Genomic DNA, 17,015 nt, shown 5'->3' with positions numbered 1-17,015 from the left:
AAATGGAGTTTTGCATCACACGTTAGGACAATTAAATAATCTAAAATACTATTTCCTTAGCTGGTGATTTTCAAAGTGATAATAGTTCAACAGCTTTCGGATGTGATGTTTGAGAACTGTAAGCGTCTTTTGAAAAAAGTCTTCTGATCAACATCAAATGAGATTCTTTTGGCATTTGCAGTGTTTCCCAGACCATGGTAAAGCCTATAGTCTAAGTCTCCTAAGAAGACAATGACAGGAAGGACAACAGAAATCCTGGGTATTTCAATATCTTGACAGGATCATTCACACTGGGAGTAACAGAGCTTAACTCAGATTGATCAGAGTCTAAATTTCATATTTAATTCTTTTATGTATTTTTTGGGCAGATTTTCCTTAAAAGCCAAATTCTGTTTATAATGCTGTTTGGGAAGGATTCCAGTTCATAAATGTAGAAGAGAAAATTATGCTTAATAATTCTTCTGAGGTCTCGCCTCCTGTTCTTAATATGTTTTCACAGTGTGAAGAAAACACAAACCTTCAGGATACTACCCGCTACCTCAAGCTCCCGTTTTCCAAGGTCATCTTCCTTGGGAACAATAATCAAACCATGAAGGCCACAAAGGAATCCTTTTGGATAACATCATTTCTCTGTTCCACAAAACTCACTCAAAATGGTAATGTACAATACAAGCCCTCCCAACCTAAGGGCACATGGGAAACTATATGTATTTTGGTAAGCATATTCAGCAAGGATTAAAGTATTTAAGAATCTCACACTAGAAAAGATCTGTATCCTTTTGTTTAGGATTTCTTACCAAAAGAACACAGTAGTGACACCATTCTAGCAATTTAATGACTTAAGAATTAACCCAGTGTTGAAACCCAAATGTCAACTAACTCTTCAGATAAACCATTAAAAACCAGCTGCACTTAAACTCAAGAAAAGATGAAATGTGCCACCACCTGAAATCTCATATTTTATAGCACCATAAACGGTGCTAATTGCAGGCTTTAGGATAAAGCTTGCCTTCTGGTTTGTTTGTTTGTTTAATTAGATGGATATTGCTTTGCTGCCCTAGCATTCCTTCTTATGTCACTAATTGTTTAGCGAGTTATGATTAATAAAGCAAGTGCATCTCCTTGGCAAATTGTGATGAAAACTGCATCTGTAATGAAAGAAGTAAATTAAACATTTGTGAATTTTTCATGGTTGCCACATACAGCTTCAGGCTAGCACCCTAAGAACTGCGTCTCAATAAATTCTATGCAATATGTTGAGAGGGATCACTTTATCACAAGGCATTGTAGTTCATGAAGCTCCTATAACTAAGCTTTTTTATTTTTTATTTTTTGGTATTATGGAACAATTTTGTAAAGAAGTAATTGTCTCAGGGTATAATGTCAAAAAGGCAGCAAAACATAGCACTATAGTATTGACCCTCTTTTAATTCCCTCTCAGTAGCAAGTCTACTGTATTTACATAAAACACAGAGTTGTGTTAAGCTTTTCTAGACTTTATTAGTATCCAGTATTTAGTGGTTTGACTTAAATTTGAACTCCACCGACATAACTCAGTAATTATAAATGAAGCATTTACCAAACCTCCGGTGCTTGCTGTGGAAGTTATGAAAATAATAAAGTCAGTTGGCTCCTTGGACAGATTTATATTTATTGTACATAAGGTATTTGTGTGTCTTTGTAGCTCTTACTGTTAATTAAATGACCTAACCGGAATGGTTCAGCATTGGATTTATTGGATATTGTTGCTATAACAATCACTGCAAACATTCTGGCTTAAAGTGACAGAAATGTACTACTCTGTGGATCTGCAGGCAGAGATGTGAAGTCCATTTCATGTTAGTGATATTAACAGTCTTCTGGAGGTTGTAGAGGAAAGTCTTCCTTGTCTTTCCTAGTTTCCAGATGCCATCTGCATTTCTAGGATCATGGGCTCTACCGTCTTCAGAGACTAGCAGTGCAATATCTTCAAATTTCTCTTAACTCTGACCCTCTACAGTTTCTCAAGGTTCCCTTCTGATTACATTTTCTTGGAAAACCCAATTTTATCCCCTTATTACCAGGAATTTAAGCATATTATAAATTTTCTTTGTCAATTTAAGGTAAACATACCATTTCTAGGAATTAGGTGTTCCTGAGGGTTGTTAGCCTGCCTACCACCACGCAGGTGATCTTAATGACAAAATTGCCTGTATTTTTTACAGTTCTAAGGCTTGTATTGTTATAATTGTAAACACTAGATAGGAGAATCCAAGTCCTAAAGACTCAAAGAGACTTCCTTATAAAACCAAGATAAAAATTTCATGTAAATAGCAAATATTAATTGCTCATGGACTCCTTATATTAAATGCCTGTTTATCTGAAAGTAGAATCAGTATTTTGTGGGGCTCTTGACTCTCTGAGGATACGGATACGTGCTTCATAACTATGTTGACTTTGATTAATGTTGTCAATGTAAATCAACTCAGAATGAGCCAAGGGGGGAAAAACAGTGTTTCAAGAGATAGGGAAATTCAAGTGGGAAGTCAGTCTGTCTTTCTGAAATTTGCATACTAGATGTGCATCTCCATCTAAAAGCAAAACAGTTCCAAATCAGAATTGGATTGTTATGCATTCGTTTTACTTGAATTGGAAACTACCCAGATTCCATTTGCACTCCCATTGGACAGTTAGCAAATGATCTGGTTTCAAGGGGTAGTCTCTTAGAGCAGATCTGCACTCAGGAGACCTGCTATGTGTACCTCTTCTTGCTGTATGGAATCCAACAGTGTTCATGGCTAGTTTTCCAAATCTAGCCAGATCGCTCTGCAGGTATTTCTGATGATCAGATCAAGTAGATTCTTTAAATTTCTTTACAAGAATGGGAGGCTAGGTATCACGCCTACAATTCTTGCACTTGGGAGGCTAAAGCAGGAGTATCAAGATTTCAAGGTTATCCTTCCTACATAATAAGCAGTCAGCCTAGGCTACATGAGACCCTGTCTCAAATACACACACACACACACACACACACACACACACACACACACACATTGGTAAGGAATAAATTAATCCTTATTTATACTTTATACATTGGTAGGTCAGATGCAAAGAGTATACTTAATAAATGCTACTTGATAGGGTGTAGAAAATTAATAATTTCAGTGGTAGAACATGATTCCTGATTGCCATCCAACATATCTTCAGATGGCTGGAGCAGACTGTGAGGAGATGACAATTTTGCCTTAACTCTTAATGTTTTATGTACACAGCTGATTACAGCTGCTGAAGGTAGAACCTGGGCTCTGATAGCCCTAACAAATTAGGCTTGACCACCTGTTCTTCATAGTCCAGACAAATTAATAGTGTAGAGGAGACTTACTTAATGCAGCAGCATTGGGAATAGGATTTAATAAAAGTTCTAGTGAGCTCCCAAGTCTGTCTCTAGGGTCCTGTCTTGAGGTTTGGGTTTAGGTAGAGAGCATAGGGCATATACTTAATGAATAATGCCAGGCAAGGCGTGGTCCTTTCCATCATCATTGCCTTGGCTTTCGTCTCTCTTTTAAGGAGGTGTGGCACGTTGTCAGAACCATGTGAAATCTCTTCCTGAGAGACAAGATTCTCCTCTGGGTGGCACCAGGCTGCAAGACTTTTCTTTCTCCCAGGATAAGACATCAAGGGAAATTTCTATTTCTTTGGGGCCATTTTTTTGGTAGTCTGATACCTAGAGAGAAAATGCAACTGCCTCTTTAGAATATATTGATTTCTACAAAGATGATCACATAGACAGACATAGCTAGTCTGCTCTTTAAAATCACTGAAGTATGGACAAGCCCGACTGAGATTGATCAGCCTGCTTCCAGGAAATGTTGGAATGGCTGTATGTGCTTCCTCACTGTGACCTCAGGGATGCTCTTTCCTCTCCACACTCGTCCCATTGCTCAGTGCTCTGATGTCTGTTGTTTCCCTCTACTTTAAAGCTGCCAGGTTCCATTGCCCCATGCCTTCCCTATCTTGGCAGTTCTTACTGTCCTTGTTGACCTCCAGATGCTATCATCCCCGATCCTTTGGAGACTAAGGAAGCTTTGGCCATGATATCCTCTCCCTGAGGCTATTTAAATTCTGCCCAAGAAAGATGGAGGCCAAATTTGTTTCTTCTAGGTCTTGAAAGGCCTGTTGAACTCTGAATCCACCTGTCAGTTTCAGAAAGGAACTGGAAGAGGCAGGGCTGTGTGCTTGATCATAAGCTGTGGTAGAAAATGGGCTGGGGGGTCATTCTTAAATCCAAAGACTCACTAGATGGTCTGTTGGTACATTGGGCTTGTTGTCACAGTACACTGACAATGTGTGTTCCTAAGATTTGAGTTACCTTAACAATCAAGAAGGCCTTTCTTGCTGGGTAGAGTCTGTTGCTAGACTGTTTGTGGTCAGGTATCTAAGCATGAACCAAGCAGGTTCCTATCTCTCTGGAAACTCTAATCTTACTAGAAGGTAGAAGAAAAGATTGCAGCAGATAACTGTTGGCTGCTTACACTATTCTTGGTGCTGGGGATACAACTGAGTCATGCTCATCTCTACTCTCTTTGGACTTTACAGTGAACATTGGGCATAGAAAACTTGAGGCAAAAGACAGGTGCTTTTGTGAGTTAGGAGCATGTGGAAGGGATGGGGAGCCCTCCTGGACAACACCACCTAGTTGGAGAACTAAACATTGAGCAGGAGCTCTGGGGAGTAGAGGAGATAATTAAAATACTTTGAAGCAAATGCCATCCTAGAGCAGAGAGGCTTAGTCCTGGTGAGGAGATGGGGTAGGCGGTGCATGGAGGAAGTCAGCTTTTACCCGTAGAGCACCGTTCGTGAGAGGGGCTGTTCTCTATAAAAAGCAATTAATCTTCCTTTTCTGTTTGAAAAGGTGATATGCTTGATCTTTTGAAATGGAGAACCCACCCAGACAAGATCACAGGCTGTCTCTCTAAGTTAAAAGAAATCGATGGCTCAGAGATAGTAAAGGTATATACACTGTTTCATTACCACTTGGGAACTCAAGAACTCGGGGAGAAGGGCAGACTGGGTCATACTCATTTGCCTTTACCTTTTGAATCCATAGTTTCTCCAAGACACACTGGATACCTTGTTTGGAATATTAGATGAAAATTCCCAAAAATATGGGTCTAAAGTTTTTGATTCTTTGGTAAGTTTACAATTTCTTAATAACATGACAGATAAGTGTGCCTCTCTATCCTGTCTGTTTCAGAAATGGCCACTTGATGATGAAAAAGTTTATTTACTTATTTTGAGCAGGCAAAGAAAAGCTTGGCACTGGGTTCTATAACACTCAATTTTCTTCTTAGGTCCACATAATAAATTTGCTACAAGATAGCAAGTTCCATCATTTTAAGCCTGTCATGGACACGTACATTGAGAGTCACTTTGCTGGGGCACTTGCATACAGGTAAGGCCTTTATCTTGTAATTGCCTTAGGACTTACACTTGTCTAAAGCTTAAGCAGCTACACAGGAAGATGGTGTTATAAGGGAATACAGGCAATGGGAAGCTCAGCCAACAAACCCTGTCTCTCCTCCTCACATACCCCTGTTCAGTGGTAATAACTTATTTTGATTAAAAAGGAAAGGGAGGGGGGAAGAGCTTCCTGAAGTCTCATCCTGGAACCTGGCGTCTTTCTCCTCATCTCCCTCTCACCTGGTGTGCTCTGGTCTAAGATGTCAGCTCCTTGTCATTTTTGCTGCCCGGAGTCCTGTCTTTACTGTACTCCTTATCTATGACTTAAAGGAATAACTGTGAATGGAAAGCAGCCCTGGCCTTCATCCCTGTCCCAAGTCACTTGTTCACCCATTAATGTTTACAGAGGCCCTACTTATTACCAGGTGCCTTGTTCTGTGCTCTACTGTACATACTTAGTCCCTGGTCTCAAGCCATGTAGCCATTGAAGTCTACTGTCAGATAGTAGCTGCCTCTTTTATAATAGTGCAGGTTATAGAAGTAGCAAAGGGCAGTGAGTAATGTCCTACTTCAGCTCTGCTAGCCTCCAGAAAGCCACACTAATAATCACCCAAGGCAGCTGCACACCAGGCTCTATACATTGTGTTCTTATATGAGGACTTCTTCCCTGACCAGTAGAATTGGGATTATCTAAATGGAGACCAGCAAGCTAACTCTCAACTCTAAACACGAGGTTTTGTTTGTTTGTTTCTTTTTGTCCGTGTTTTTCTTCCCACCTTTAAGAAAAGAAGAGGAAAGGCTACCACTTGAACTAGAAATTAAAACTTAGCCAGCATTTATGTCAGTGAGATTGTAATACTAAAATTTGTGGTTTGTTGTTTAGTTTTTGCTTTGTTTCATAAAATATAATAAAAATTAAAAAAAAAAAAAAAAAACAACCAGCAACAAGAAACAACTTTCTCCTCTGGAAATGCTTCTTCAAGAGTATGCTTTGATGGTAAGTCTTGATCTCATGGTGAGAACGTTGCCCTGATATATGCAGGAGTGTGGCTTGGAGTGGAACAGTTTGCCTTCACGTCTCCCCCGCCTTTTACCTGCAGCTGAATACCTTTCAGTATTCACAAGATAGGGAAGAAAAGAGTGCTGATGAGCAGTTGTCCAAGACTGCTCATGACAGTCCTAATTCTAGGGTCAACAGGATCCCTACAGACTGAGGGCAATCTCAGGGGGCGGCAGTATGTTTCCATCTTAAGTTTCAAGGCAAGTAGTGATGCTGACCCGCAGTTTCGATAAAGTTGAGCAACCTGGCAGGAGAATGTGGGACCTTACAGAGAAAGGCGGGTCTTCCGGATATGATGTGTTTATGTTGAGTTTATTGCCATTTAACTGAGAATTTGCCATTCTGCAATCTGCGCACTGATTCCCTGTGTTTTAGAGATCTCATCAAAGTGCTCAAGTGGTACGTGGACAGGATAACGGAAGCAGAGCGCCAGGAGCATATCCAGGAAGTGTTGAAGGTAATAACACGCTGTTGAAAACAGATGACAGAGTCTCACAAAGCTGTTATGTGACGATTGGAGACTAATTGGTTCTTCTGCACAGACAGTAATTGGTGATGATACATTACTGACATTCCAATTCAAGGATCTTAATCAGCTTATGACTGCTCCAGAGCTGATGAAACTTGAAAGGGACTTTGCCAGGCCTGCCCAGAGGCACCTCCTGGGGATTGAATCCTGCAAAGATGATGTCCAGGATGGGCAGGAGAAGTGGGAACATGGGAAGAGACTGTAATGAGCAGTTAATTAAACTTGGAAATTTCCGCTTATTTCACACCCTGATAGAGAACCTATAAGATGAATTCATGAAATTCTTAGGCAAATGGATGGAGCTAGAAAACATCATACTAAGTGAGGTAACCCAGACTCAAAAGGTGACTCATGGTATGCACTCACTAATAAGTGGATATTAACCTAGAAAACTGGAATACCCCAAACATAATCCATACATCAAATGAGGTACAAGAAGAAAGGAGGAGTGGCCCCTTGTTCTGGAAAGACTCAGTGAAGAAGTATAGGGCAAAACCAGAACGGGGAAGTGGGAAGGGGTGGGTGGGATGACAGGGGGAGAGAAGGGGGCTTATGGGACTTTCGGGGAGTGGGGGGCTAGAAAAGGGGAAATCATTTGAAACGTAAATAAAAAATATATCGAATAAAAAAAAAAAGAAGAACCCTTTAGCTTAAGCTATAAGCGACAATAGGGTCACCTAACAGGGATCACAATGAAGGAACCTCAGGTTTTACTGGGTCTCTTGGTTTAGTAACTCCCACATCTCTAGACCCAATACATTGAGCCACAGTGATATTAACATGGTCTTCAGACTTGTTGAAGAATAAAATTTTCCCAGCTTCCATATCCTTTCTCAGCCTTCCTACGCCTTCCATATCCCTATCTCTGTATGAGCTAGGGTCTCATTATATAACCCACGATGGACTCCAACTCTCAATGTTCTTGTGTTATCCTCTAAAGAATAAAGATTTGGGGCAAGGGATATAGTTCAGTAGCCTGTGTTTGCCTAGCAAGCATGAGGCCCTGGACTCATCTGCAGTACTGCCACGAGGGATGGGGGGGGGGGGAGATATATGTGTGTGTGTGTGTGTGTGTGTCTGTGTGTATGTCTGTGTGTGTGTGTGTGTCTGTGTGTGTGTGTGTATTATAGATAATGCATACATAAAGGTTATAAAACAGGTGCTTTCATTATCAATTTATTCTCTTGGTCTGCTATGAAGTAAAATGCTAAGTGGCAAACCACTTTTGAAAAAAATTCATCTCCTTCATCAGCTAAATTAGACCAAAAACTATTTGAAGATCAAAAATATTCAGTGTTTCTAACTTCAGAATTATAAAGAATTTTTAACATGTTTTGCTTCTTTGGCATCAAAGAAGAATGGCTTTTCCACTTTAAGTATATATCACTCAAACATCTCAGGGTGCCTCAGTTTGGGGATGAATTATTTAAAAGTCTAACACTGTTATGTAATATTTTTTATGCTATGTCATTGTTACATAAATACTCTCAGAGTCCTTTGAAGCTAACTTTCTAACACTCTTGTTTCAAGGCACAAGAATACATTTTTAAGTATATAGTTCAATCCCGAAGACTGTTTTCCCTTGCCACCGGAGGGCAGAATGAAGAGGAATTCCGCTGCTGCATCCAGGAGCTCCTTATGTCAGTCCGCTTCTTCCTCTCTCAAGAGAGCAAAGGGACGGGGGCATTATCTCAGTCACAGGTATTTGTTTTCCATCTCTGCTGAAGAGAAGAAAGCTGGGACTGTAGTTTGTTTTCTTTTACATGCCAGCTTGGTTGAGTAGCCTCCCTCCCTGTGTCCTGTAGCTTGGCCATCATCAGGATCAGACCTTGAAGATCCCTGGGCTCTACATACTGACTTAACATAAGCAACTCCATTCTCCAAATCCCATTCTAGAGTAGAGGCAGTTTGCGTCCGCCATGTTTTCATTTACTAGAACACATTTAGGTCGCTAGACACTGTCACCCTCAACTGGGAGACAATGTCACTAGAGCCTGGTTCTTTCCCCCAGCCTCATTGCTTTTTAATCTATCAACTTGAGAATCATTCTCTTGGACATTGCTAAATTTACATTGTTGTCTTTTATTTTACTTACTATCATCATCCTGGGACTGATCTAAGATAATGCCAAGTCAATGCTGCAGACTCTAGTACTAGGAGTTGCCTCACGTTTATCTATGCATATATGATTGGCATGTGTCATTGGCCATTTTATCTTGAGATAGGGTATCATTTAACCAAGTCTGGCTTCTGTATCTCAAGGAGTGGGATGGCAGATATGTACTAGCCTGTCTGGCTCTGATTTTCTTTTTTTTTTTTATTTGTTTTTTACTTTTTTTTTGTAAGTTATATATCCATCTCCATTCAAAATAGCATTGCCTTTTATATATTCCCAGAGACAATTCTTAGTGTTTCTCTATCTTTTCTTAATCTTTCTTGTATATTTTTAATTCTGATGGCTTGGTTAAAAGCTGTCAGATAGAGAAGCAGCCTCCCACCATCCTCTGGAAAGTTAAACTCTTTGAGAACTAGAGCTTTAATATGAAGATGAAAGCAAACTGGGTCTGAAGAATACTGATGTCATTTGGAGCCATGTGGCACATGGCGGGCCTACCGTATAGAGTTCCAGCACCAGAACTCACAGGCTTCTGGTTACAGCACTGTGCTTTTCCTGACTGCTTACATAGCTAGTCTTGCTATTCTCTTCCTAACAGACATGGACTTATCTTTCACCCTGGCCAGCATATAACAGGCTTTTTAAAATACCATTTTATACTCTGTAGTCAACAATCCAATCCTAGAACAGGGAACTTGCCAGAGACCTCAAAGGCAAATTTTCACCTTGCCAGAGCTGATTTGTAGCAGATGATAATTTGAGAAGGATAATCCAGTAGGCTCACTACAGAGGTCTCAGAATTTACTACTTTGTGATTAAGGTTTCACCCTGAAACATCTCTATTATCTGTTATTAATCACAGAAACCACATCTGCCTGCTTTGCACCTAAAAAAATAGCTTTCTATTCTTAAGAGTAATTTTAAATTATTGTTTATCACTTCTTAGAGACCCAAGACATTTTTCTTCCTCTTCTAAAACTACAGAACTATTTCTGTCTCTTCACCATATCTCCTGTACGTCCTAGCATTCCCTAAGGTACTTTCAATTGCTATGATTCTGCAGGGTATAGCAGCCCTGATGCCTCTATATCATTATGACTTTCATTTTTCTTGCTTTTCAGAGCACTATTCTACAGTCAAGCTTTAGAGACAACTTTGTTACTTTTTTTATCCTATTTTTTTATTCGATATAATTTATTTACATTTCAAATGATTTCCCCTTTTCTAGCCCCCCACTCCCTGAAAGTCCCGTACTTTGTTACTTTTTAAAGCATATAAAGTTCTTGAAAATGCTAATAACCCTGCTGAAGTAATTCTGTACTCTGTATGCTATTTATTTATATATGTGTATATGTTTGTTTTAGTTTTATTCAAAGTCAGTTAATGTAAAAGTATGAAATATTGGTTTTCTTTAATTAAAAATAAAAAGAGCATTGCTTTCCACTATTTTGGTTATAAGGTCAGTGACACATTTCTTCCTACTCAAGGTTCACTGATGATCCTACACCCCTCTTAAAGAAAGTAGGAGGGCCAAAATTTGGTTAATTCGAGATGTTAGTTTTCTACTGATGCTGACATACCTTAGCTTGATGGCCTTAAACAGCTTTTTAGTTGCAGTTTTCTAGGTCAGGAGTCTATTCAGGCTTAGTTGAATTCTTTCCTAAGAGTTTCCCAGAGTCGAAATCAGAACTTGAAGCTTTTGAATAAGGACAGGACCTTTCAGGATATTAGTAGAAGTTGTGGGGTCAATGGCCTCTCCCTTCAGGCTGCCAGTAGAGACTGGGGCCATGGGAGGGGGTCTCTATTCTGGAAGCCACTCTGAATGTTTTTTTACGTATGGTTGCTTCAAATCCAGCAGCCATATGCTGTGTTCTGTCTATGCTCTCAATCTCTCTAGGACTCCTGCAATGAAATGAAACAAAACAAAACCAAACAAAAGAAACCTAAAGGCTTATGGTTAGGTTAGGCCTACCTATATAGCCTCCATATTTCCTTTTCTTTCTGTAAATTTTCCTTTGGCAGTGCAACATAATGTAATAGCAAAGCTACCAGGGACAAAGGTCATAGTCAGTCCTCTTAGAATTGCACCTACCTTATCCAGAGCCAACAGTCATACTGGCCTAAGTTTTTAAACCGTGTTAAAAGCAGAAACTTAGTTTGCTGGCTTGACATTGTGGGAGTCTTGCCCACGTGAGTTACAACCTAGCACAGATGCTGATAGGTGGAGTACCTACGCAGTACTCTATCAAGTGGGCTAAGGGATTGCTACCCAATGGGTCTGTTGTTCATCGGTGGGGCAAGGAATTCATTTATTCCTCTTAGCCAAAGCCCAACTTGGCAATAATGCTTTCCTGGAGAGCCCTACCATGGCAGGCAGGATCCAGAACCAGCATGGCTATGTTAAAATTTCCTATTTCATGTACTGACTCCTGCCCCAGAATTTCCTGGAAAAGAAGACAAAGGGCAAAAAGGGGAAAGGCCCCAGACCTTGCTGCCAGTTCCTTGTAATTATTTTTCTCTATTTGTCTCAGGGCATAGGAAGGTCAAAACCAAATTGTACTTTTATTTTTATTTTCAGTAATAACCCTTAGCTTGTCCCAGCGCCGCTGGCTTCCTGCCCTCATCATAAAGTATTTCTTGCTTTATGCTTTTTAGGGGTCATATTATAAAGGTACCTTACATTTCAGGGACACCAAGATACTTCTTTCCAAGTAAAGAAGTATAGTAAAGAACTCAGGAATAGATTAAGGGATACATGAAGAAGATAATTTGACTTTTTGTAAGCAGAGAGGCTCATTGATTTTTTTTATTTATTTATTTTATTCCATTTAGGTGTCTCAGTTATTTGCCAAGTACACCAAAGTTTACGTAGATACAGTCTTTAGCAGGGAATACCAACTACTCATTTTAAGAATAGTCAAGCAAATGCATAGTTTTTTTGAAAAATAATCATGAGGCTTTCATTTAGAAAGAGAAAGAATCACAATAAAATATATTTGAAAATATTAGGGACTGCAGCTGTCCTGTAGAAAGGCCATCTATCCTGCACAAAGGTTCCTCCCCAGTAAAAATTTGGTGACATTTTGCATCTTATTTCCCGTGGGATCAGTAATTCATTTGTATCGCTTCTTTGTTTTAAGGCTGTGTTCCTGAGCTCCTTCCCAGCTGTGTACTCAGAACTATTGAAGCTCTTTGATGTCCGGGAAGTGGCCAACTTGGTACAGGATACCCTGGGCAGCCTACCTACCATCATGCATGTGGACGATTCTCTGCAGGCAATTAAGCTTCAGTGCATTGGCAAAACTGTAGAGAGCCAGCTCTATACCAACCCAGGTACAATGGTACTGTTCTATGGTAAAATGCTGTGTCTAGAAAGCCCTTCTTCATGTGTTGTGGCCAATATTCAAAGAAGCAAATAAAAATCAAACATATTTTCCCAAAAGTATTATAACTTCGATGGGAAATGTATTTATCAGTCAGATATAAAAGTGTGGCTACCAAAATACCATTTCTAGACTGAATAGGCCAACCATAAGTGGCTCACACCTCTCGTCCTAGCTAGTTAGGAGGCTGACACTGGTGGACCCATTAAATCCAGAAGTTTAGGACCAGCCTGAGCAGAGTGCACATACTGAGACCCAATGGCAAAAGAAAGAAGGGAACTTGGGAGGGCACTGAAGAAATTACTGATTGAATCACAACTAGTAGTGGTATGGGCATGAGTCTCATGCCCACATTGTTGTAGATTTCTCATTATAGTATTGAGAAAAAACAACCTTTTCCTTCTGAGACAAACAAATAGATAGATAGATAGATAGATAGATAGATAGATAGATAGATAGATAGATAGAGATATGATCCTTGTTTGTCTGGTTTTTTCAATGGTTCCCATCAGTTTGTAACTTAGTCACTGGTCTATAGCAGTAAAGAGATACCACCATGAGGACAACTTAATTTTTTTTTTTGAAGTGCCTGTAATTGGGGCTTGCTCACAGTTTCCAAGGGTTTCAGAGTCCATCAGTGGTCATGACAGCAGGAAGCATGGTAGGAGGCAAGTGTGTATAACTGTGGTTGAAAGCATATATTTTAGGGTCAATGAATAAGTAAGACAGGGCCTGGTGTGACCATTTGAAACCTCAAAAGTCACCCCCAATGCCACACCTCCTTCAACAAGGCCACATATCCTCAACCGTCCGAAACAGTCCACCAACCGGGAATTAAACATTCAAATATATGAGCCTGTGGTGGCCATTCTCATCCAAACAACCATAGTTTGTCTTCTGAAACCATACAGAAGTTCTTTGTACTCCTTTTTTATGTTATGCCATTATCAAGCAATCAGCTACCAAATGGATTTTGCTCTTCTAGCTATCATTAAATCCTGTTCTCTCAAATTTTTTAAATTTATTTTCCTGAACAAAATAATGAGGTTTCAACCTTATTTTAAAATTAACTTGAAGAATCTTCCATCTGATTCACCAACTAAAAAGTTTTAAGATAGATTCTATCTGAAGTCATTTTTCCATTTGAATGCATGTATATGTGAATATATAGTACTAAACAGACTGGGAAAAAAAACACATGATTTTATCATAAAACATCTTAAGCATACAAATAAAAATAGAGCATAGTGCTGGGTGGTGGTGGCACACGCCTTTAATCCCAGCACTTGGGAGGCAGAGGCAGGCAGATTTCTGAGTTTGAGGCCAGCCTGGTCTACAGAGTGAGTTCCAGGACAGCCAGGGCTACACAGAGAAACCCTGTCTCGGGGGAGGTGGGGGGGAAGGGGGGAGAACAAAAACAAAAAACAAAACAAAAAAAATAGAGCATAGAAGTAAATCATGAACAAATGTTAACATCAAAGTATTTTAAGTCTCTTATTAAGGAATTCATCACTTTCTTATTTTCCTGGCTGGCTGATAATACAGGCCTTTAATCCCAGCACTTGAGTGGCAGAAGCAGGCAGGTCTCTGAGTTCAAAGTCAACCTGGTCTACAGAGTGAGTTTCAGGACAGCAAGGTCATTTTATCCTTTTGCTGAAATCAATTATGCTTCAATTGATGTAAAAGAAAGTTCTTTCTTTTGATTTCTTCTGATAAAGTGAAAAAAATCAGATCACTCTAGAGCAGTGGTGGGGGGGTCATCTCTGACTATCAGAAAACACAGATGTTTATATTACAATTCATAAACAGCAAAATTACAATTAGAAAGTAGCAATGAAAATAATTTCATGATTGGGGGTAATCACAACATGAGGAAGTGTCTGAAGGGGTCTCATGGTGTTTGAAAGGTTGAGAACCACTGACCTAATAGAAATATATTTTTTGTACATAGCTTTTAAACTGTTCGTTGGAACCAAAGTGTTATGTTCCAGCAGTCAGGAATTTATCTAGGATTAAGGGCAGAGATGTAGAAAGGACAAGGGTGGGCCAAGTCCCTACCTTAACTCAGGCACCAAATCTGCTTTCCCCAAGCTCAGGAAGGTTGGCTTCTGTCTCACAGGAATTGTGATTTCTGCTGTATTTCCCCCACACTAAGTAGATGATTCTTCATTAGTTGAAGTCCTACACTAAAAGGTCAGCTAAGATCACCAAAATAAGTTTTTAATAGTAATGAAATTATTTGAGAGGATTTTATTCATGCCACAGACCCTTTAGATTCCTGACCTTCAGGGAACAAAATAGGAAAACCAAGATAAGACAGCTTTTCAGGAAGTCGATACAATGTAGAAGTCCATCAGGTCTCTGTGTGAGTTGGTGAGAATATCTTCAAAGCTAACTCTGGAGATATTCTGCAGGGTCTGTGCCAGGGCCCAGGAGGAGAGGCTCAGAGTCAGGATTAGGAAGTTGGTAGTTGTCATATGGCATGGTAGGTGGAAATGGTAGGAACCCTGTGCTCTTTGGTTGGGGGCCACTCCCCTTGGAGGATGATCATGGAGAAACAGAAGCCACTCACAGTCAACATACCTAAAACTGCTTCTCTCACGTCACAAGTGATACTTAGCTTCATATTCACTGAGTCATCACTGAAGAAAACAAAGACTGTCATCATAAGTAAGTGGTAGGGTACAACATATCCAGAATAAGCCTGTATCATAGAGGAAAAACAGGAAGTATCCCTGGGAGTCTTCCAAGACAGAAGAAGCCTTCTTAAATCACATGGTAATCCCCAGGAGTGTTAGGAAAACCTAGAGAGGGTTGCAAGTGATCACAGCATTCAGACCCACTCACCATGAACTCAAGCACGTAGGTCTGCAGGATCTTCATGAATGACAAGATATCGGAAGGAAAACCAAATGTGTAATGTGAATGCCTGAGCTCACAAGTAGAGTAAAATAATTAGACTGTGATTAGAAGAGGGACAGTATAAAATTGCAAATATGGGCATGGTAGGATAAGCAAAGAACCACACTGCCAATGATCCCAGTGCTGGCCTAGGCAACACAGCAGGTAAAGGACATTTACCTTTTCAAACAAAACAAAATGTAAATCTTAAACAGAGCAAAGAAATTAAGTGAATCTGTTCCAACTTCTCAAAGAAAACTATATCCAAACGACAAGAGATATGATAACATTTTAAATTTATGATAAACACAAACTGAGGCTAAGATAATCAAAATAAGAAGTGAGGTTGGTGTTTTGAAGATAGAGGTAGTATAGTAGTTTATCTTTGCTCCTGTAATGGGAACCACACCGTAGTGGCTTTAAATAAATGATGCAAACTCCTTGCTGTAGAGCAGAACTTCAGGGTGATTTCACTGCACAGAATTCAGGGTGCTTCCAGACCTGTTCTCCTGTCTTGAAGGCCTAGGGAACTGGTCATCGTAATATTTTATAGCTTTAGAGGCCATCTGCACACTTAAGCTCATCTTCCCTCCCTTCCTTTTCAAAGTTAGGAGTACAACGTCTTTAATCTCCTCTTTGTTTCTCTGTCTCTCTGTCTCTGTCTCTCTGTCTCTGTCTCTCTCTCATGTACACACACACACACACACACACACACACACAATTTGGATTCTTCTATCTCTTTCATTCATAAGGACCCCTATGTTTACAACCAGCCCAGATAACTCTCCCTCCTTGCATCTGCAGAGGCTGCTTTGCTTTAACATAATTCCAAGGATCCAGGAAGTTGGGATCTGGGAAACAACTTAGAAAACAATCAATTCTCCTTCCCACACATGGGCAGAAGAAACAGATTCAAAAGCATTTTGCAGGCTTCACTCCATGTATGAAGGTGAAAAAAAAAAAAAAAACAGATATCCTGGAATTCTGTTTCAAACAAATGAAGCCCTGAGTCCACACATCCTGACCAGGAAGAGCTCACAGATGGTTCTTCTTTGACAGTTATGACCCGGAGATGGCGGTGGGATGAGGGGCGTAGGGGGCATGTTCAAAGCTATGATGGTCAGCTAAATCCAAAGGACTAATTCTTGACTTTCTCTTAATGACAGCCCCACATCTCCCAACACAGAGTAGGCAGTTGCTCTTTGTTATTTATTATGGATATTAAATTTTATGAGCAGAAACTTGGTCCATGATACAGAAGTAGGAAGAAAATGACTAAGTTTTCTAGGGGGCTAGTATTTTTAGACAGAAGGAAGTCCACAACCGACTCACATGTTAACAAAATAAAATTTTAATTTTGGAGAATGGGAAAGTGATATTCACTTATATCATTCTATAAGTGAATGTTGTACTAAAATCTTACTGGAAGTATTATCCATAGAAACAGAGTAGAGGAGGCTTACATTTTAGAGCAAGCAGTTGCAGCAATGTCTAGAGAAGCCTGGGTCGAGGTGTGGAGGCTGGGAGTAAGGAGTGGTGATTTAAAGACTGGAAGGAGATTATAAATCAGCTTCTGCAGGGGCCGTG

The 17,015-nt window shown here is 39.9% G+C and overlaps 1 protein-coding gene across 2 annotated transcripts in view; it reads left to right on the top strand.

Annotated features, from left to right (window-relative positions):
- The window catches only part of Dock4 (dedicator of cytokinesis 4), a 397,452-nt gene that overhangs the window by 280,084 nt on the left and 100,353 nt on the right, over positions 1 to 17,015 (top strand). For both annotated transcript variants that reach the window (XM_052185914.1, XM_052185913.1), the window contains exons 17-23: positions 500 to 656; positions 4,892 to 4,989; positions 5,087 to 5,170; positions 5,331 to 5,431; positions 6,875 to 6,956; positions 8,559 to 8,729; positions 12,285 to 12,477. In XM_052185914.1, the coding sequence (XP_052041874.1) occupies positions 500 to 656; positions 4,892 to 4,989; positions 5,087 to 5,170; positions 5,331 to 5,431; positions 6,875 to 6,956; positions 8,559 to 8,729; positions 12,285 to 12,477 (886 nt within the window). The remainder of the gene's footprint in view (positions 1 to 499; positions 657 to 4,891; positions 4,990 to 5,086; positions 5,171 to 5,330; positions 5,432 to 6,874; positions 6,957 to 8,558; positions 8,730 to 12,284; positions 12,478 to 17,015) is intronic.

The sequence above is a fragment of the Apodemus sylvaticus genome, chromosome 6, assembly GCF_947179515.1.
Source record: "Apodemus sylvaticus chromosome 6, mApoSyl1.1, whole genome shotgun sequence".
NCBI classification, from domain to species: Eukaryota; Metazoa; Chordata; class Mammalia; order Rodentia; family Muridae; genus Apodemus; species Apodemus sylvaticus.
The sequence above is the reverse complement of the archived record's forward strand: the minus strand, read 5'-3'. Positions and strand labels throughout refer to the sequence as shown.